Source organism: Coregonus clupeaformis, chromosome 27 (assembly GCF_020615455.1).
Source record: "Coregonus clupeaformis isolate EN_2021a chromosome 27, ASM2061545v1, whole genome shotgun sequence".
NCBI lineage: Eukaryota > Metazoa > Chordata > Actinopteri > Salmoniformes > Salmonidae > Coregonus > Coregonus clupeaformis.
In genome coordinates this window covers 38,500,602-38,524,403 of record NC_059218.1, presented here as the reverse complement: position 1 = coordinate 38,524,403, position 23,802 = coordinate 38,500,602, and the positions used below count along the sequence as shown (strand labels likewise).

At 40.4% G+C, this 23,802-nt stretch overlaps 1 protein-coding gene across 2 annotated transcripts in view; it reads right to left on the bottom strand.

Annotated features, from left to right (window-relative positions):
* zbtb20 (zinc finger and BTB domain containing 20) overlaps positions 1-23,802 on the bottom strand; it is a 40,219-nt gene that overhangs the window by 5,139 nt on the left and 11,278 nt on the right. For both annotated transcript variants that reach the window (XM_041851344.2, XM_041851343.2), the window contains exons 3-4: positions 5,673-5,858; positions 780-2,309 (exon numbers count right to left, since the gene is read on the bottom strand). In XM_041851344.2, the coding sequence (XP_041707278.1) occupies positions 780-2,289 (1,510 nt within the window). In that variant the 5' untranslated portion in view covers positions 2,290-2,309; positions 5,673-5,858. The remainder of the gene's footprint in view (positions 1-779; positions 2,310-5,672; positions 5,859-23,802) is intronic.

Genomic DNA, 23,802 nt, shown 5'->3' with positions numbered 1-23,802 from the left:
TGTATATTGGTTTGTATATTGATGTGTATAGTGTATATTAATGTGTATATTGATGTGTATAGTGTATATTGATGTGTATATAGATGTGTATAGTGTATACTGATGTGTGTATTGATGTGTATAGTGTATAATGATGTGTATAGCGTATATTGATGTGTATAGTGTATATTGATGTGTATATTGTATATTGATGGGTATAGGGATGTGTATAGTGTATATTGATGTGTATAGTGTATATTGATGTGTATATTGATGTGTATAGTGTATATTAGTGTGCATTGATGTGTATATTGATGTGTATAGTAATAATAATAAATAATAATATGCCATTTAGCAGACGCTTTTATCCAAAGCGACTTACAGTCATGCGTGCATACATTTTTGTGTATGGGTGGTCCCGGGGATCGAACCCACTACCTTGGCGTTACAAGCGCCGTGCTCTACCAGCTGAGCTACAGAGGACCATAGTGTATGTTAATGTATATATTGATGTGTATAGTGTATAGTGATGTGTATATTGATTTGTATAGTGTATAGCTATGTGTATATTGATGTATATAGTGTACATTGAGGTGTATACAGGGCTCATCTGTGAAAGAGACCTTGGTCTCAGCATAGTTAAATAAAAATCCATTGCTACATCTAAATTAAAATAATTATTCATTGTGTTTGTGTATTTTATGTTTGCAAATGTATAGGGAAATGATTTGAAACCCCAACCACTCATGGCAATATACTAGTGTCACATGCAGAATGGTAGGAGGAGCCAGTGTACTCACCAGTGTGCACAAACATGTGTTTGACGTAGTTCTGTTTAGCAGTAAAGGTTTTAGTGCAGAGAGTGCACTCATAGGGCTTCTTCTCCCCCGGTCCCATCTGGGCCGCCTGCTGCTGTTCCCGCGCTGCCTGCTGCTGTACCGTCAACTGCTGAGGGAATGAGGGCATACTAGGGGGTGGCCCGGACACAAACTGGGGCTGCTGGCCTCCCATGGACTGTTGCAGGCTGAAGAGGAAGGGCTTGTTGTTGCTGGCCGACTGTGTGGCAAACAGAGTGGGCAGGTAGGAGTTGCCAGCCGTGCCCATTACCTGGGTGTTGCTGGTCATGGTGAGCGGCATCCTCAGGTTGCTGGTATGAGGTTCGGCCTGACGCATATAGAGTAGGGCACTTGGCAGAGACTGGGCCATGATTGGGTTGGGCAGGGGCTGCAACATGTTACTGTCGCTAGTGCTGTGGGATGTACCCCCTTCCTCCGTCTCATGAATCTGCTCTGGGGAGGAGTCATCGACCTCGATCTGCAGTGGGGTCCCCTCTCCACCCCCTTCCCTCCCAAAGCCCACCGGGTACTGGTGCTGGTCCACGGAGTCTGGCTCAGTACCGATGGAGGAGCTTACCCCTGAGTCAAAGCTTTCACCCTTCGGTTCAGTCTCCACACCCTCAACGTGGTCAGTGTCTTCTGTGCACTCATCCATACCATAGCAGCTGTACTCATCCTCTACTTCCTGCTTTATGTGCATGCCTCCTGTCTGTATGCGTACCGGTCGGGGCTGCTTGCGGCAGTGGGTGGTCTCAGGGGTGGATAGGAAGCGTTCCATCTGCTGTGACCTTTCATGGATGCGGGTGATCCACGGCGGGTCCTGGTCGTGCTGGTCCTTCTGCGTGCTGAGGGCTGGGTCGTAGCTTGTTGTCATACTGGTTACGTAGTGGGAGCGCTCACGGGTTCCATTCTGCAGTGAGAGGCCCGAGTAGGAGTACAGCGATGTGTAGGCACGCTCAAGGCTCTGCTGGGACGTAGCCTGCATGTACCCTGACTCTGCATCGCTGCTGGGCCCAGAGGTGCCTGACTCAGGCGTGCCCCGGGGAGTCTCCTGCCCAGAGTCCCCTGGGTTGACAGGGAACCCCCCTGGACCGGCCAGGCCCACATTCTGGGACACGATGCGGGTGCACTCATCGATGACCGTCTTGATCTGCAGGATGCTGGCAGCAGTGAGGATCTGGAGAGCCTCCGATTGGGACACCCGCAAGACCCCGCTGTACATGAAGTCTATCAGCTTCTGGATGGACTGCACCGAGACCACAGAGGGGATCTCAATGTCACTGTAGCCCAGGAGAAGCTTGTCCTGAAAGAAGGGGCTCCCAGCGGCCAGCACGCAGCGGTGGGCTCGCAGCATGCTTCCATGGATCCGAACAGTCACGTCACAGAAGTGCCCGCGGTTGCGCTGCTCATTGAGGGTCTCAAGTACAGAATTGCTGAAGTTGTGGAGATTGATGTTATGAATGCGCTCGGTCATCCCCTTGCAACAGATGTCACCTGGACACAGAAGAAAAAAAACACAAAACATTTTAAATAATGAATAAACCTTTAGAAATTCTAAATGTGGGCCACATGATGAGCATTATCTAATAAAAAAAAATTGGATAATGATTATCAAATACATTTTGAGATGGAACACAGCTGCACTGCAGGGATATAATCAGGATATTTAGCACAGAAATGCCACATTTAATCCACTTCAACAAATGACCTTCTCCATCCACCCCATGTGCTTTCCTCACATTTCGGTGGTGATCTTATTTTCATAAGATGTTGGCATTTGATATTGAAACAATCAAATCAGTCAAAGGTAAACTAGCTAGCTGGTTAGTAGTTGGATGAATTTCTGCACAAAACTGCACGACAAAGGATCTGTAGGGCGATAGAGGGAAAGAGACAATCAAGATGGATCCCCATCCCATTAGTTTTGTTCCCATCTTAAAAGCCCTGGTGGTATATTTTCTAAGAGACTCTAAACCCCCAGTAGGTGGTGCTCTGGGTTTAGACTAATAGGCTTAGTTTATCACCCGTCCGCCCGCGTGCTCAGTGATGGTGCTCCCTAACAATCCTACCCTCTGCTCTCCCAATGATGGTGCTCCCTAACTATCCTACGCTCTGCTCTCCCAGTGATGGTGCTCCCTAACAATCCTACCCTCTGCTCTTCCAATGATGGTGATCCCTAACTATCCTACCCTCTGCTCTCCCAGTGATGGTGCTCCCTAACTATCCTACCCTCTGCTCTCCCAGTGATGGTGCTCCCTAACTATCCTACCCTCTGCTCTCCCAGTGATGGTGCTCCCTAACTATCCTACCCTCTGCTCTCCCAGTGATGGTGCTCCCTAACTATCCTACCCTCTGCTCTCCCAGTGATGGTGCTCCCTAACTATCCTACCCTCTGCTCTCCTAGTGATGGTGCTCCCTAACTATCCTACTCTCTGCTCTCCCAGTGATGGTGCTCCCTAACTATCCTACCCTCTGCTCTCCCAATTTCGGGACGTTACACAACTAAGCAGTGTTTAAGCTGGTATTTGCGCCCGACTCGTTTGCTAAAATTTGGTCTGACAATGTTTAGGCCATCCTCACAAATGGAGTAGTGCCTGCCCTGAACACAAACTGTAAATGATAAACTCACATCTACAAATTGGCTCAGCTGCGAAAAATATATATTCAGAGATGGCGCCATGATATTTCAAGCGTAACAGTATTGCTCTCAATTCATGCATTGTTAAAGCTCCTCTTAGATATCTAAATGTAGTATTAACAAAATGCTACAAAGACAATGTACAACTGACTTGTTGAATAATGCTTGACTTTTCTAGCTGACATTTGAAGATCAGTTGAAAAAGACTGGATATGACAATTAAATACATCCAATAGCTTTGTCATTCCACACATGGAATCTAGATTCATTAAATAGTTTCAATGTGGTGTTTGGTTTTCTACCATTTCACCATTAACAACATATTTTATTAACCACTTTGATAGCAGAAAAAGTATCAAATCCCTAAATATTATTTAGCATTAGCCCTCCAGCAAACAGCCTCTACGTTATACTGTCCTAAAAAAACATGAATGGCTTTTCTGTAAGACTGAACAGCTGTTCATACAATCGTATACGTTTTACATAAATTCATTCATCCACATAATCCACACCCAGAGCACAGGGGTTCTTAAAACCACTGCTATTATACAGTACCTCCCCCTTTACCCTCTGGGTACATCCTGTACGCTAGTTAATCCTTATAGCACCTGACCCCCTTTCACTACCATCACCCTTGTAATTATCATATGCAACAGCTGTAAAAATACAATGAAATCAGGCTTCTCTCCTATGCAATCGTAAAGGAAAGGTGGCACGATATACAGTATATTCCACAAATCTAACAACGTAGATTGATTATATTCCATCTAAAACGTTCTTTATGCAAAAGTGTATAAAACATTTTCGCAATTTGAATTACATTTATAAAAAACTCCTATATCAACTATACATTGCAGCTTTGACGTCAAGAAATGAACAGCCTGCTGGTGGCTTTGGTGATGGAGGCCAATCAGGTAAGTAGGTACTAAAGTGCTCAAAGAGTTTTGTCATGTTATGTTGCTAGTAGATTATTTTAAAAATAATATAGCCAGCTATCTTAAATGCACCGGGCCAGGCAAAACGAATTGGCCCACTCAGATCTAACATGGTGTTTGGGGGTGGAATAAGCTAGCTAGCTAGCAAGCAAGCAAGCTACAACAACCTCATCAACACTGCACGTTTTGCAGAAATGAATAGTCAAATACCTATCGGTTTAATGTAATTGTTTATTTCAAGGTATGTCTTTTTTTCTGAACTGCCTGACCTTTATTGGCCGATATAACTTGCAGGATATCATGGTAGCCAATGTTTGTGTTAGCAATTATCCCTGGATTTACTGTTACTACTGCTAGTAACGTTAGCACTCAGGTTAGCATGTGGCTAGCAATAGCTACCATCGGCCAACAACAGAGTTTTAGCCAGTTTGGTTATATACGTTCAATATCTACTATGATGGTAAATGTTTATCTTGATTTTGTGTAAAAGTATGAGAAATGCTGGACTCGGTATGATGGGGGTCTTTACCGTCTTATGTGGATTGTGGCTTCACTTGTGTCCTTCTCTTGAAGTCACTATTCCGAACGCTTTTCCGACATGACCTCGGTCAAATTCGGATAAAATATACATTTCTCCCAAAATTCTAATGTAAAGTGATATGTTGTATTGGGACTTTTAGTTGGAAGGATGAAATCAATCAGTATGTTTAACAGCAACCTAATTCTGCAATCTTCCCTTTAATGTTTAACACAATCATCAAGATCTTCCTAGATAATGTATAATGTATACTCATGGCCATGCCTTGCTTTTAGCTCAAGTGATTACCTTTAACCATCTGCCAGAGAAAATAAAAGCCTTGAATCTACAGCATGTGTCTATTTACTTTAATGTTTTATATAAGACATGCTATCAAAACCAAGGGAAGAACTAATGAACACCATTTAGTTTTATTTACTCTTGGGAAACCAAATGATTGAAATAATTATAATAAATAAAAATGGAAAAACAAATGAAAAAATAATTAAAACAAACATCCTCAAATCACAGCCAGTAGGCTTAATACAATCAGAAAGAGAAAAAAGGGATGATTGCAACATGCCGTGACAGCAGGACAGCTTTGGTATATATTTATAAAACCATATTGAATGTCTGTTAATAAATTAGATACACACCCATGCAGCTAGAGATACAGTGGCCAGAGTAGCCTAACTATGGGTGCCACCGACAGACTGACCAACCGACTGACCGACTGACCAACTGACCGACCACAGAAATATACTCACAGTCAGATGACTCTTTGTTGAGAAGATGTGTGTGAGGCTGGTGATGAGGCACAGGGCACACTGCTACAGGCTGCTGGTGGAGGTGGCTGTGGAAAGACCAGTGCTAGGCTATCCCTTCAGTCCTCTCTACTGCCACTATCATAGGTCGCTCTGCCACAGGGCCACAGTGGTCTCTTCAATACCACCCTGGGGGAAAAAGAGAATTCATAAATCAACATGGTCATTCTGAGAAATAAATGTATAGGTGTCTAACCTTGATATGTAGAGACCGAAGCGAGCAATGCAATCTGGATATGTTATAATTTCTAAGATAAAGAGTGAGTGGACCTTCTAGACCAATTTAAGGCAGTTTACTCTAGTGGACACTTGACCGCCAATTATATGTCAAGGTTAGAAATCACATGGTCACAGGGCCAAATCTCTTTTCAGTCGTTATCTAAACTACTGGTCAGTGAACCACACCCTGCCAAAGGAGATCCTTCCACATTCCAGTCTTATTTACCAACAAAGATATTATACTCCTCATACTGTATCATATTTTTTCGTTCTGAATTAAAGGTCAAAGGTCAAAGGCTAGTGAGGGTAAAAAGTATTTGATCCCCTGCTGATTTTGTACATTTGCCGACTGACAAAGACACGATCAGTCTAATTTTAATGGTAGGTTTATTTGAACAGTGAGAGACAGAATAACAACAACAAAATCCAGAAAAACCCATGTAAAAAATGTTATAAATTGATTAGCATTTTAATTAGGGAAATAAGTATTTGACCCCTCTGCAAAACATGACTTAGTACTTGGTGGCAAAACCCTTGTTGGCAATCACAGAGGTCAGACGTTTCTTGGAGAAGTCATTAAGGTTTCGAGGCTGATGTTTGGCAACTCAAACCTTCAGCTCCCTCCACAGATTTTCTATGGGATTAAGGTCTGGAGACTGGTTAGGCCACTCCATGACCTTAATGTGCTTCTTCTTGAGCCACTCCTTTCTTGCCTTGGCTGTGTGTTTTGGGTCATTGTCATGCTGGAATACCCATCCACGACCCATTTTCAATGCCCTGGCTGAGGGAAGGAGGTTCTCACCCAAGATTTGACGGTACATGGCCCCCTCCATCGTCCCTTTGATGCGGTGAAGTTGTCCTGTCCCCTTAGCAGAAAAACACCCCCAAAGCACAATGTTTCCACCTCCATGTTTGACGGTGGGGATGGTGTTCTTGGGGTCATAGGCAGCATTCCTCCTCCTCCAAACACGGCGAGTTGAGTTGATGCCAATGAGCTCGATTTTAGTCTCATCTGACCACAACACTTTCACCCAGTTCTCCTCTGAATCATTCAGATGTTCATTGGCAAACTTCAGACGGGCCTGTATATGTGCTTTCTTGAGCAGGGGGAACTTGCGGGCGCTGCAGGATTTCAGTCCTTCACGGCGTAGTGTGTTACCAATTGTTTTCTTGGTGACTATGGTCCCAGCTGCCTTGAGATCATTGACAAGATCCTCCCGTGTAGTTCTGGGCTGATTCCTCACCGTTCTCATGATCATTGCAACTCCACAAGGTGAGATCTTGCATGGAGCCCCAGGCAGAGGGAGATTGACAGTTATTTTGTGTTTCTTCCATTTGCGATTAATCGCACCAACTGTTGTCACCTTCTCACCAAGCTGCTTGGCGATAGTCTTGTAGCCCATTCCAGCCTTGTGTAGGTCTACAATCTTGTCCCTGACATCCTTGGAGAGCTCTTTGGTCTTGGCCATGGTGGAGAGTTTGGAATTTGATTGATTGATTGCTTCTGTGGACAGGTGTCCTTTATACAGGTAACAAACTGAGATTAGGAGCACTCCCTTTAAGAGTGTGCTCCTAATCTCAGCTCGTTACCTGTATAAAAGACACCTGGGAGCCAGAAATCTTTCTGATTGAGAGGGGGTCAAATACTTATTTCCCTCATTAAAATGCAAATCAATTCATAACATTTTTGACATTCGTTTTTCTGGATTTTTTTGCTGTTATTCTGTCTCTCACTGTTCAAATAAATTATAGACTGATCATTTCTTTGTCAGTGGGCAAACGTACAAAATCAGCAGGGGATCAAATACTTTTTTCCCTCACTGTACATATACTCAAGATCTCAGAGACTTCTCAAAAAAGCATTGAGAGAGACCAGAAAATTCTACAACATGCCTTGAGAGGACTTACAGAGGACTCAGGAGCTTGATTTAATTGAATAAAAGGTTGCAACAATGGCGAAAGGATTGTTCTCCAATATGAAGGACTCCAACAGTGTGTGTGTGTATGTGTGTATGTATGTGTGTGCCAAGGCAGTACTGAATGTGATTTCAAATGTATGTTTTTCCCAGTTCCTATATCTCTATAGCTCGCTATTCTGTTTTTTGTACACTACCAGTCAAAAGTTTGGACACACCTACTCATGCCAAGAGTGTGCAAAGCTGTCATCAAGGCAAAGGGTGGCTATTTGAAGAATCTCAAATCTCAAATATATTTTGATTTGTTTAACACTTTTTTGGTTACTACATGATTCCATATGTGTTATTTCATAGTTTTGATCTCTTCACTATTATTCTACAATGTAGAAAATAGTAAAAATAAATAAAAACCCTTGAATGAGTAGGTGTGTCCAAACCTTTGACTGGTACTGTATATCAATACTAAAATAGACAAAATGGCGTTACTATGGCGCACCATAGTCAGACCTTACGTTTAGTAACAGTCAACTGAGATATAAGTAACACATAAGGCATTCAACTACACCCAGCGTGTGATTCTCAGGTTTACAGAGATGCTATACATGTGAGTATGCATGGGTACAAACAGTAAAAGGCCAACCGTAGGTCCTGTAGGTCCTCACAACTGTTCACAAAATGGAGGAAATGTCCATATGTCAAATTCAAATAAACCTGAATATATCATGAAGTTGGCTAAAGGATAAATACCCATATTTGCTTTGAACCATTCCATTGTGGTTTCCTCTTTTTTTGTGGTGGACAGTGCCTATAGTACAATACAAACAAATGTCTTCCCATATTAAACATTTGTTGCCATGTGTCTTTCATCTATTGCAATCTACTTACTGAATGATCTTCATGAATATGATCATACACTATACTGTAGGAATATCATGTATTTGGTATTTTATTAGGATCCCATTAGCTGTTGCTGAAGCAGCAGCTACTCTTCCTGGGCTAAAGCACTAAGCTTGATTAAACTGTAAACATTAGTAGAGGGGTATTTGGGCAACCAACAACCATTTTAATATTTCTAAGGAGCCAAAAAATATTTGACTCTGGGAAAATATACTGGCATCAAGTAACACAACTTGTATTAACTTTAAGAGAGACTAATCAAAAGGTAATAACTACAACAGACAAACAAGACATAGCATGTGACGGTAATGAATACTGAATTGTCTCCATAAATGCTTTATGTCATTTATCTATTCAACAGATTTATTCTCTGCTTTTGGTTATCTTGCCCAGTCTGCTCTGAGCTCAGATATTTATTTTTCTAAAAAGGGCTTTATTTATCCTTGCATACTTTCCATTGTATTAGTAGGCCTATGCCCCTGGCAGACCAGCCAGATTAATGTAATTAAACACTGCTTTGTATAGATGTAGGATCTTAATTTGAGCCAGTATGCTACAGCAGGAAAATTATCCTGCTGGAACAGGAAATGTGAATTATTATGTGGATTATAATGATTGGACATTTTTGTTGTGTTAATAAATTTTTCATACGTTCTTTTTTTTTTATTGGGGGGCGGGGTTACAAACTTCAGAAACCCTTTTTAAACCTCAAATACACTTACAGATGTTCTCCTGCAACAGGGTGATCAAATTAAGATCCTACATCTGTAGATGCACAGAAGCAGTCACATACAACCTTTGGAAAAACTAAAAAATATGTGGAAAGGGTTCTACAGTACAATGAACCCATATGGGTTCTACCTGGAACCAAAAGGGTTCTACCTGGATACATGCAGTGCTCCATTGCGAAATAGATTATTGGTCTCAATGGGACTCCCTGTTAAAATAAAGGTCAAATAAAAAAAAGTGGACCTCTTTAACCGGCTTCCTAACAACCAAATGCCTGTGGTTACACTACAGAAGATGGACATACAGCATCACCTCTATGCCAGTTGTGTGCCCCTCCTATCGTTTTATTGAATTATAGTTTGAGGCACAGTAAATATAGCTGTAAGCATGTGTTGCAGCTTGTTTTCCATCTTGGACAAAATGGCACCATGTTTCCATAACGAGCCACTGCTGTGGTTTTAGGTCAAACAGCTCAACAGAAACAAGTCTTAGTTAGCCTTGCCAACTACGCCACCAGCCATATTATTTTAATATAGGGACTTAGCAAAATACCTTCCAATGATGCTAAGAACTAAGTCTGAAGCCATTGCTGTTAGGGATTTTTCTTAACGTCTAAACTGCAATTGTTTTATCGGTTTTCCTTTAAATCACAAAATTCCACATCAATTCACAATGCAGAATAATGGTCCTATTACATATGTATGACTGCTAGGGCCGGGCAATGAAGTTATATCTACCACAACCCTTTACAGACATAGAACACAGCTACAGTAGCATGTTAATAATTGATCACTTTTCAGACAATTTAAAAAAGTTTTTGTGTCAGCGTTTAAAAAGACGTAGTGTAGCCTGCCCTTACAGGGTGCAGGCTACACTACGAGGTGCTTTCAAGGGGGCACATACCATTATATCTGAAAAGGGTCATCGATACAGGCTATACCGGTAGCCTACTGTAATTTCATATTAGGAGACAAAAACACCCCCATCCACTCTGCAACGAAGAGTAGCCTACCCCGTGCTCACAAGACTGGCCCGAAGATACTGTATCCAGGCAACATCATTCCCATGAATAGCCTAAACTAGGATATTCTACACGCAACAGACCGAAGACTGAACACACACTAGTGTCATTAGCTAAGAGAAAGAGCAGGCCGGCCAGCATGAGGGAGAGAGAGGAGGGGCAGGCAGAACCGTGCGCATATGTCTTGGTAATCTGCATCTCACAATGTCTTAATTGTATTACATGCCTCGCAAATTCACCAAAGTAGCCTAAAGTTCGCCTCTTCCTCTCTGGTTCTATTTAAACTACCCAACTTTCCCCAGGCTTTTATAGCCATATAGTCTAGTTAGGCTATAACACGGAAAATAATGTTTCGTGATAACTGCACTGTGATTTTAATTATGTGTGGGAAAGAAACATAGTTTTTCGGTTAGGGATTTTTCTTAACTTTAAGGATCCCAACTTCGTTTAAATGTTTTAACGTTTAAACGCTCACACCCTAAAACATTTAAACATTCACACCCCTAATTGCTATGCAACTGAAAAGATTGAGTGTTGTGTGGCAACAGCTGGAACAAACCAATGCAACACCCTCAATTGTCTTCTGACCCCTAATAATCCATACAATCACAATAAGGTCCCAGCAGCTACCCTTGCGGACCCCTGATCAAGTTTAATATGTAAGCACACTTGCCAGGACCGTAGTCACTGGTTAACCTCTATGTACGTACATTGCCTATTCGGTATGCCCATTGCCCAACACTGAGTAACTAAACGTCAGACCTATATCTATATAATTTGAATTAAAGTACAATAGTACATTCTATAATAAGGAATGTCATAGAAATTGACCATTCACCACACACACACACACAGTATGCACTCCCTCACTCACTTTTAACTTGAGGAAATTAACTTTTTCTAGTTATTTTTTAAAAGTGTCACAAAGTGCTGAAATCAAGAGGGAATTTACACTAGCTTACAAAAGCCAGCAAATGCAGGTTTAATAGTGTGGTAACGTTAGGTTAGTGTCATTCTATGGTGACCTGATGACAAAGGCCTCTGCATGGCCAGTTTTAGGCAACACAAGCATATATATTTCCTCCCTAGTCTCAGTTGCAATCTAGACATGTAAATCCACCTGGCTGAGCGTTGAATAGTGAGGTGAATAGGGGCACAAAGGAGCAGACGAAGGGAAGCACACTTCTGCTTTCCAGACTGCCACTCACAACAGTGATTCCATTTTAGCTGTGACACAGTGGGTGAGCAGCAGCCAGCTCCTACCTGCAGTGAATGCTAATCAGTCCAGGGGTCTCCCTCCCTCCCCTGCCTTGGACGAAAGGGGCTGATGATGATCCTTCAAAATTAATTAGATCCTTTTTGGAGGCAGCCATTTTCTTCCACTACTTATGCCTCTGCCAAATCTGTATAATTTTGTATTTTCGTCCCTGTTCAAAGGGAATCAAACTATACTATTATAATGCATTTATGTGTCTGATATTGATCTTCCCCAAGCCTTTCCACAGCTCTCCCTTTCTCTCTCTCCCTGCACTGCACTGTGTGTCTCTCTGTAGAGATAGCTGTCAATAAGTCCCCAGAGGTCAGTTCGTCTGCTAGAAATCAGACACAATGCTCCAGACTGCCAGTGCCATGCCCTGCTGCCACAACAAAGACCACAGGAAGAAAAAAAGGAGGAGAGAAGGGAAGAGAGCAGCATCACCAGTCTGACTCCAGGTTAGTCAGAGCTGCCTAGCCTGCCTTAATTAGTTGGCAACCTCATGAAGAACACTGCGCCAAATTTGGAAATCAGTTTAATCTAGTGGGAAAATGAAAAAAAGGTGGGGGTGCAGGATGGGGTTGAGGACAGAGATGAGAGGCGGGTTTGTGAAAGGAGACGATGTTAGCCATGTGAATAATATACATCTTGAATATGCAAATGTTACTTACAATACACACCACAAGCATATATTTCTCCTTGATACATGTGTGCCTACAGAGGGACGGGGCAAGGGATTTTAATGGAAATGAACCAACCCATTTGTTTCCTTGGGCGATGAATAATCTGTGATGTGTATTGTGTTGTGCATACTGTGCATACTGTACCATTCAGAAGGATATTCAGACCTATTCTGATTCTATTTAGTGTTAATAGCAAACAGACATTAACGCAGCATGCAGTGTTTTGCTACTTTTTGTTGTTGCACCTGAATACTATCAATAACTGTAAAGTAAAGGGAAATCTATAAAATCTGTCAAAACAATCTGGTTCAACCATCATTTCATCACGATTGTTATTTATACTACCAAAAATTAAGCATAAGAAAATGGGTCAGCTTTCAACACTTATGAATGAATGGTAAGTATTTGCACACTGATGAAATTGCCCCAAAAACCTTTTCACACCAGATGAAATAATTATAGTCACAAATGTCATAAGAGTAGCAAATGTGATTTATACGTTAAAAACAAATGTTACAGTATTGTTGTGACAGTTTGACAGAGGTCAAACCCTGTAGCAGCAGGCCTACTATTTAATCACAGCATTTCTATAATTTCACATACATTCGAAAAATTATTTGAATAACTTGAATAACATAATACACATAGGTCTACATCTATTCATTCACTGCAAGGAGCTACATTGCACATCATTTCACCAATTTGTATACCACATCTGAACAATTTGTATACCACAATTGAACAATACTGCAAATGCCACTCTGATCTGAATAAATTATTGGGCAATTGAATGTTCAGTTCTCTCCCAACAACATTCTGTTGGGTAATTAAATTAATGAGCAATATACAGTACTACATCTCTTATTACCATTGAGTGTTCTAAAATCAAGCCCTTGTGCTATTAACTATAAACATGGAAATTACCTGATAATACACTTAATGCACCCATACTGGAAAACAACAACTCAATCTCAGGTTTTAATTGATTAACCTTTGGTCTGCATATGAACTCTGATGTCAGAAAATCCATCACGTTTGAAAACAACATTAACAAAACACCTACACAGCTTCAAATATATAAAATCCCCCAAAAAAAGGCCACATTGTCATAATGTGCTGTGTAGTCTAACATTCCTTACACATTTTTCTAATTTTAGTAATGTGTTGGACTAAACGAAGTTGAAACATACACGATGGGCATGTTTATAAAGGTATAGTAATTGGTCCAGTACGTGCCAATACTACAGTCCATTTAAGTTAAAGCAATACCACCACTCAAAACATGAGAATGATTTCATACATGATAAATGAGATGATAAACATTGCCCCCCCAACAAAAAGAGGACTCCTGAGGGTTAGGTCATGTTCTAATCTAAGGTCATCTTACTCCATTCTTAATGTTCTTTGGTCATTTGAGTCTTTGAAAACAATGTATAGCTTCAAAAAATTGTTTAAAAATTATCATTACAGTAGCAATGTCAGTCCTTGCATCCATATCTATGAAAGTGCCAATGGTTACATGTCCCTAGTCCATCCCTCAGATTACCAAAGGAAGTGGCAGGGTCAGGATGTTGAAATTACTGACTGTTGTTCCAGTAAAATTACAACATTTTAGGTAAGGAACTTACCAAAAATGGTAGAAAGCTAATGCCATAGCATCTCAGAAATGAAAGCACTACTGAGAAGTTACATTATGCACCAATCTATAACATACAGTGCATTGGGAAAGTATTCAGACCCCTTGACTTTTTCCAAATTTTGTTATGTTACAGCCTTATTCTAAAATTGATTAAATTGTTTTTTTCCCTCAACAGGTTTTTAGAATTTTTAGCAAATGTATTGAAAATAAAAAATGGAAAAATCACATTTACATAAGTATTCAGACCCTTTACTCAGTACTTTGTTGAAGCACCTTTGGCAGCGATTACAGCCTTGAGTCTTCTTGGGTATGACGCTACAAGCTTGGCACACCTGTATTTGGGGAGTTTCTCCCATTTCTTCTCTGCAGATCCTCTCAAGCTCTGTCAGGTTGGATGGGGAGTGTCGCTGCACAGCTATTTTCAGGTCTCTCCAGAGATGTTCGATCGGGTTCAAGTCCGGGCTCTGGCTGGGCCACTCAAGGACATTCAGAGACTTGTCCCGAAGCCACTCTTGCATTGTCTTGGCTGTGTGCTTAGGGTCGTTGTCCTGTTGGAAGGTGAACCTTCGCCCCAGTCTGAGGTCCTGAGTGCTCTGGAGCAGGTTTTCATCAAGGATCTCTCTGTAGTTTGCTCTGTTCATCTTTCCCTCAATCCTGACTTGTCTCCCAGTCCCTGCCGCTGAAAAACACCCCCACAGCATGATGCTGCCACTACCATGCTACACCGTAGGGATGGTGCCAGGTTTCCTCCAGACGTGACGCTTGGCATTCAGGCCAAAGAGTTCAATCTTGGTTTCATCAGACCAGAGAATCTTGTTTCTCATGGTCTGAGAGTCCTTTAGGTGCTTTTTGGCAAACTCAAAGCGGGCTGTCATGTGCCTTTTACTGAGGAGTGGCTTCTGTCTGGCCACTCTACCATAAAGGCCTGATTGGTGGAGTGCTGCAGAGATGCTTGTCCTTCTGGAAGGTTCTCCCATCTCCACAGAGGAATTCTGGAGCTCTGTCAGAGTGACTATCGGGTTCTTGGTCACCTCCCTGACCCAGGCCCTTCTCCCCCGATTGCTCAGTTTGGCCGGGTGGCCAGCTCTAGGAAGAGTCTTGGTGGTTCCAAACTTCTTCCATTTAAGAATGATGGAGGCCACTGTGTTCTTGGGGACCTTCAATGCTGGTACCCTTCCCTAGATCTGTGCCTCGACACAATCCAGTCTCGGAGCTCTACGGACAATTCCTTCAACCTCATGGCAACTGTGGGATCTTATATAGACAGGTGTGTGCCTTTCCAAATCATGTCCAATCAACTGAATTTACCACAGGTGGACTCCAATCAAGTTGTAGAAACATCTCAAGGATGATCATTGGAAAAAGAATGCACCTGAGCTCAATTTCGAGTCTCGTAGCAAAGGGTCTGAATATTTATGTAAATAAGGTATTTCTGTTTTTTATTTTTTATAAATTTGCAAAAATGTCTAAAAACCTGTTTTCGCTTTGCCATTATGAGGTATTGTGTGTAGATTGATGAGGAAATGTCACGCCCTGGCTCTGGGGACTCTTAAATGTTGAGCCAGGGTGTGGACTTGTTATGTTTAGTTTTCTATGGGTTTTGTTCTAGATCGTTTATTTCTATGTTGGCCAGGGTGGTTCCCAATCAGAGACAGCTGTAGCTCGTTGTCTCTGATTGGGGACCATACTTAGGCAGCCTGTTTTCACCAGTTTTTGTGGGATCTTGTTCCGTATGGTTTGTTGTATCACCTAGGACTTCACGTATCGTTTTGTTGTTTTTGTTCGTGTTGTGTACACTTATTAAAAGTATGTACGCCTATCACGCTGCGCCTTGGTCCGCTTCTCATAACGATCGTGACAGGAAAATGTTTTATTTAATCTATTTTAGAATAAGGCTGTAACGTAACAAACTATGGAAAAAGTCAAGGGGTCTGAATACTTTCCGAATGCAAGATATGTTGCCTTAAGTTAAAAGGTCCCATTTGGTTGTGACAGACAGTGCTTTCAGAAAGTATTCACAACCATTGACTTTTTCCACATTTTGTTGTGTTACTGCCTGAATTTAAAATTGGCATACACACAATACCCCATAAGGTCAAAGTGGAATTATGTTTTTCGAAATTTCTACAAATTAATTACAAATTAAAAACTTAAAAGTCATGAGTCAATAAGTATTCAACCGCTTTGTTATGGCAAGCCTAAATAAGTTCAAGAGTAAAAATGTGCTTAACAAATCACATAATAATAAGTTGCATGGATTCACTCTGTATGCAATAATAGTGTTTAAAAAATGTTTTATGACTACCTCATCTGTGTACCCCACACAAACAATTATCTGTAAGGTCCGTCAGTCGAGCAGTGAATTTCAAATACAGATTCAACCACAAAGGCCATGTAGGTTTTCCAATGCCTCGCAAAGAAGAGCACCTATTGGTAGATGGAATGTTTTAAAAGCCGACATTGAATATCCCTTTGAGCATGGTGAAGTTATTAATTACACTTTGGATGGTGTATCAATACACCCAGTCACTACAAAGATACAGGCATCCTTCCTAACTCAGTTGCCGGAGAGGAAGGAAACCGCTCAGGGATTTCACCATTAGGCCATTGGTGACTTTAAAAGAGTTACAGGGTTTAATGGCTGTGATAGGAGAAAACTGAGGATGGATTTACAACATTGTAGTTACTCCACAATACTAACCTAATTGACACAGTGAAAAGAAGGAAGCCTGAACAGAATAAAAATATTCCAAAACATGCATCCTGTTTGCAACAATGTGGCAAAGCAATTCACTTTTTGTCCTGAATACAAAGTGTTATGTTTGGACAATAACCTAAAACACAAGGCCAAATCTACACTGGAGTTGCTTACCAAGAAGACAGTGAAAGTTCCTGAGTGGCCGAGTTACAGTTTTGACTTAAATCTGCTTGAAAATATATGGCAAGACCTGAAAATGGTTGTCTAGCAATAGTCCACTTATTAGCATTAGCTGTAATGAGGAAAAGTGTTTGGGAGGGGGGGGGTGCAACTCACAGGGCATGAATACCATCGTTCAGAGCGGGGGAAACCCCTGTGCAATATGCAGATGCTTAGCTAAGGCTGTTCTTCTTCGTCTATGGCACTATCGTAGCTATCCGGTACAATTACACATGCCCAGCTAGTATTAGCATACCGGCTAAGTGTGACATGTTTTCCTATGGGAAATGCTAACAATCCAGCGTCTTAGTAATGAGTGTCTTCGACATAGCCACACAAGAACCCACCCTGCTTGTTAATATGCCATTTGTTTGAGTCATGGTTGTGTTAATAATGTGCATCCCAAAATGTTTAACGTACGAAAGTCTTTAAAGGCTGTTGAAACAAAATATATATATTTTTTCTTTATCTTGAGATAACGAGAAACTTATCTGGTGATCACAACAAGTTTCCCACGATCTTGAGATAACAAAGGTAAAGAGTAGTTTGTTTGAATGGCCTCAAAATACTTCTGTAGTGACGTCAACACTCGATGTTCCACCAGGGGGCAGTGTAGCCAATGTGACTTGCTACTCAAACTCAAAGTGGACGTAAGCGTTCTTCCTGATCAACTTGTTCCTCCGCATGCCGACCCTACTATTGGATAGGACTAATTCAGTGGTGTAAAGTACTTAAGTAAAAATACTTGAAAGTTCTACTTAAGTCATTTTTGGTGGTATCTGTACTTTACTATTTATATTTTTGACTACTTTTACTTTTACTTCCCTTCATTCCTAAAGAAAATTATGTACTTTTTACTCCATACATTTTCCCTGACATCCAAAAGTACTCGTTACATTGTGAATGCTTAACAGGACAAGAAAGGGGTCTAATTCACACACTTATCAAAATAACATCCCTGGTCATCCCTACTGTCTCTGATCTGGTGGACTCACTAAACACATGCTTTGTTTGGCTATCCGTAAATAAAAAATAAAATGATGTCGCCTGGTTTGCTTAATATAAGGAATTTGAAATGATTTATACTTTTACTTTTACTTTTGATACTTAAGTATATTTGAGCAATTATATTTACTTTTGATACTTAAGTATTTTTAAAACCAAATACTTTTAGAATTTTTACTCAAGCACTATTTTACTGGATGACTTTCACTTTTACTGGAGTCATTTTCTATTAAGGTATCTTTACTTTTACTCAAGTATGACAATTGGTTACTTTTTCCACCACTGGACTAATTCCCAGCACAAAGACAACTAGAACTAGCTACGTAAGTAGCATTCGTTTGAATTCTCTTACTTGCGATGGATATATTGCTGCATTCATGTGCTATCGGAATTATCAGAAATATCAGTCTGACGTTGAAAAACTGTTCACGTGAGCTTCCAAGTCGGAAATACAAGTGAGAGAATCTGGTATCATCTTTGTGCCCCTAGTTTACAAGTTGTGACGTTTCATGAGAAGATTGGCTAATTCTTTAACCAACCTCAGCTAGCTGGCTAATTCACTGTTATTGTCAATCTCATTGATCCAAAATCGTTCCAACTTCAAAAGCACTTCAATACAATGAAGTCGTATGAATGACTTAATAACTTTACATTACACCCTGAAGTGGATAAGTCTGTATTGCTGAATAATTTTCCGTAATTACAGTTTAGTCTCCAATCCACCATTACTGTATGGTTAATTTGCTAAAATTAGCTAGATAATAGCAGATTTTGCTGTTTTCTTCCACCAATGACCAATGCAAATGTTGTCTGTTTGCAAGAAAAACAAGATAAAAGGTACAGAACTGATGGAAAATATAGAAAATACTAAAATGATTACGTGACACAGATAGGCTATTGTAGTGAACTATCCCTTTAAAAGCACATAGATTAGGTCGGAGTTCGACCAAAACGAGCATCTATTGTATATACTGACAATAGACTGGAATACATTTCCGCAAAGGCGGAAGGCAGGCGGGAGGAGGCGGGAACATTTTAGCCAATGAGAGGGCAGATTCGCATGTGAACAACAGGCACAAAGTTGCAACCTAAACATTACAAAACTTCTATTCGATCAAATAAGCTTCATGTAGCAAATTAGCAATTCAATTTTATGATGACAAAATTTGACACACTCCCATTGACCTGAAATACAAAAAATCCCCACTTCTACTGGATAACGCTTTATTTTCATGGTGGACAGATTTTGGGGCAGAGTCAGCCCTCTCGCTTCGCCTCTTCCTCTCTAGCTTCCCCAGAATCTCCTCATTGCCGCCTATCAAAATGTACCCACATTAAGGATTTTGTTTATATGTGTATTTCACACTATGTTGGGTTATAAAGATTATAATGCTTGTATGGATGTCGTCCCCAATACCTGCATTATACTTAAAAAAGAGTGCAACTTCCACCAATCGATTTCAAGCTTATCCAAATGGTAGTTAGCATTTAGAAAAAAATTATTCACCACCCAAAAAGGACAACTTCTAAATTTCATGCTGCAAAAAAAAGCAAAATATATACAAATCTGATTTTACTAAACATTTCTTCTTTGAAAATACAAGTAGTTGAATATTGGAATGTATTTGTAGATACACTTGGAAAATATTGGCATGTATTTGAAAATACTCAAATACACAGACAAGTGTATTTTCAAATACAAATAATGTATTTGGAAATAAGTATTTTAAAATAGTTTTGGCTATTTATATGAAGTTATACAAAAAAATAATAATGAGCATGGTCTTATTTCTATTACAGCATATGTAATTCATATTACATTCACCCAGTTCAATGTAACATCGATAGGTTTAGGCTACTACATGAGACTCTAATTTTCCCTATACCCATCATGAGGTTGCTACAACCTAGCCTATGAATTAAAGTTTACAACGTAGGTGCACACAGGTCAAGAGTATACACCCCTGATCAAGCATAAACACAGTTTACTTTCATAGCAGCCACGTTGTATTCCTTCTCGCATCTATGCGCTCTCCTCCTCTCACCTTGTCCCTTCGTTTGTGGACTTGTGGACACAACACATCAGATGTATGTGACCATGTGACTACACACAGCCTACATCGTTGTCACCATATTAGCTCAAATAACGTTATAGTCAACATAGCTAATATAACTAAGGCATTAGTAAACCCGTTACAGTAACGTTACAGTGTATAGTCAGTAAGCAGTTTAGCAGTTACAGCGGTTTTATCATAAATACTTACGCATATCTCAATTGTCTTGAATATTTTAACAATAATTAAGATAGGAACTCAAAACAAGGTTGAGGCTCAACTATTACTTATTCTCAAACCATTGACCAAGTTCATCTTGCAGTAGGCTTACTACATACAGTACTAGTAAAAGCAGTCAATATCAGGATGCTGTTTGAATCCCATGATTGGTTGCCTTTCAATATGCTAATTTGATTGGGTTTGATGTTTCACAAAGTCATTCAAAAGATTAACCATTTGACCATTCATGGACAGTCTTTAAAATGCTTTAACCCAGAAGTGGATATTTGCACAATCACAGTCTTATTATTTAGGCACGGCAGGTGTCCATAGCAACTGCTAAATTTGGAGGGGGAAAAAATGAAAATAGATATTCAAGAGGAACAGTAAATCACTTGTACTGTAGGACGTAGTGAGGAATCTGGAGAAAAAAATCATAGATTTTACATTCAAAGCACGCTGTCATTGCTTTACACCATACCACACTCAAAACATAGATTTCTGAAGATGGGTATGCTGTATGAAAGAGATACAGTATCACTGTATGGGATCCCGAGTGGCGCAGTGGTCGAAGGCACTGCATCTCAGTGCTTGAGGCATCACTACAGACCCCTTGGTTTGATTCCAGGCTGTATCACAACCGGCCGTGATTGGGAGTCCCATAGGGCGGCGCACAATTGGCCCAGCGTCGTCCGGGTTTGGCCGGTGTAGGCCGTCATTGTAAATACGATTTTGTTCTTAACTGACTTGCCTAGTTAAATAAAGGTTAAATAAAATAAAATAAATAAATACATCTTGTTAGCTCTCATAACCTTTGACCTCTCTATAATTGTTATGCTGGCAGATGAAATCTCAAGCTTACTTCGGTGCCAGTGGCCTGCTGGCCAGTTTCTCATGAAGCTACTGTAATGATCTACAAAAGTTTAGTTATCAATTACACATTGCATCAGAGATAGATCAAATTAAAAAACACACATACACACACAAACATACACTTATACCAAGTATTTATAAAGTATTTGTCATTCAGGAAACAAAGGTATTGTTTTCTGTTAATCCAGAAGGGGTAGATGCAAACTGACAACCTGAAAATATAAGGTCTTTATAAACTTGACCCATAGATTAATAACTGTGTTGCTAGGGTAAGTTGTTAAGAAAGCCAGCCATTTCACAATAATGAAGCCATGAGCCAGAAGCTCATTGCTTGTTTCAGAAAATAGCAACGTGATTTAGGCTAATAGCAAAGGTGAACTATCAAGAGACAAACATACTGTATATTCTGTGATGACTACAGTGTTGTATTAAAAGTGTACTTATCCATTAAACCATTTGGCGTTGTCTCAATATTACAATTTATAATGACAGAGGGACTCTTAAAAAGTCCCTAAATTAGAAAAATTTGACCAACCTGGTAAAATAAAGGTAAAATAAAAAAATATATATATTAAAAGAGGTATGTAGGCTAATCGTGATCACAAATATTTTGTTGTTGCTCAACAGAAACTTTGTCAAGAAAAGTGCAACAACCAATTTATAAAATAGTTAAAGCCTAGCTGCTATCGTCTTCACAAGACGACATGTAAAATGTACTGTATTTCTTCAATCAATACATTTAATGAAAATACATTTGAGTGACTGCATCATCTTTGTGACTTCATGATTTAGGCTAGGTAGTAAAAAACAATAATTTGCACAACCACTGGATACTGTGTAAGGCTGTTGCAGACACAAATAGTCAGTGAACAAATAAAATATTGACCAGTCATATGTACTGTGCCTTTAGAAAGTATTCATACCCCTTCACTTATTCCACATGTTGTTGTGTTACAGCCTGTATTCAACATTTTTCACACCCATCTACACACAATACCCCATAATGACAAAGTGAAAACATGTTTGTAGAATGATTGAAAATGAAATACAGAAATATCTCATTTACATAAGTATTCACACCCCTGAGTCAATATATTGTAGAAACACTTTTGGCAGAGATTACAGCTGTGAGTCTTTCTGGGTAAGTCTCTAAGAGCTTTCCACACCTGGATTGTGCAACATTTGCCCATTATTCTTTTCAAAATTCTTCAAGCTCTGTCAAATTGGTTGTTGATCATTGGCAGGCAACCATTTTTATGTATTGCCATAGATTTTCAAGTAGATTTAAGTCACAACTGTAACTCGGCCACTCAGGAACATTCACTGTCTTCTTGGTAAGCAACTCCAGTATACATTTGGCGTTGTGTTTTAGGTTATTGTCCTGCTGAAACGTGAATTCATCTCCCAGTGTCTGGTGGAAAGCAGACTGAACCACGTTTTCCTCCAGAATGTTTCCTGTGCTTAGCTCCTGTAGTGGAAATTCTAATCAATAATACGGAGACAGGGTCAATCACCAATCAGGATATTACTTTATTCAAAACGTATTAATAAGGTAATAAGTGAGGCTGGTCCGCCCAACAGTCTTGACTGTTGTGCTGAGAGCCCCGACACAAAGAATACAAATATATTTTATAGCAAAGATACACCCTCTTAGTCTACATGACAAATAACAGATGTATGAAATGGGTCACAAGGCGAGACTTGATATACAGTGAAGGAAAAAAGTATTTGATCCCCTGCTGATTTGTACGTTTGCCCACTGACAAAGACATGATCAGTCTATAATTTTAATGGTAGGTTTATTTCAACAGTGAGAGACAGAATAACAACAAATAAATCCATAAAAACGCATGTCAAAAATGTTATAAATTGATTTGCATTTTAATGAGGGAAATAAATATTTGACCCCTCTGCAAAACATGACTTAGTACTTGGTGGCAAAACCCTTGTTGGCAATCACAGAGGTCAGACATTTCTTGTAGTTGGCCACCAGGTTTGCACACATCTCAGGAGGGATTTTGTTCCACTCCTCTTTGCAGATCTTCTCCAAGTCATTAAGGTTTCGAGGCTGACGTTTGGCAACTCGAACCTTCAGCTCCCTCCACAGATTTTCTATGGGATTAAGGTCTGGAGACTGGCTAGGCCACTCCAGGACCTTAATGTACCTCTTCTTGAGCCACTCCTTTGTTGCCTTGGCCGTGTGTTTTGGGTCATTGTCATGCTGGAATTCCCATCCACGACCCATTTTCAATACCCTGGCTGAGGGAAGGAGGTTCTCACCCAAGATTTGACGGTACATGGCCCCGTCCATTGTCCCTTTGATGCAGTGAAGTTGTCCTGTCCCCTTAGCAGAAAAACACCCCCAAAGCATAATGTTTCCACCTCCATGTTTGACAGTGTTGATGGTGTTCTTGGAGTCATAGGCAGCATTCCTCCTCCTCCAAACACGGCGAGTTGAGTTGATGCCAAAGAGCTCGATTTTGGTGTCATCTGACCACAACACTTTCACCCAGTTCTCCTCTGAATCATTCAGATGTTCATTGGCAAACTTCAGACGGCCCTGTATATGTGCTTTCTTGAGCAGGGGGACCTTGCGGGCGCTGCAGGATTTCAGTCCTTCACGGCGTAGTGTGTTACCAATTGTTT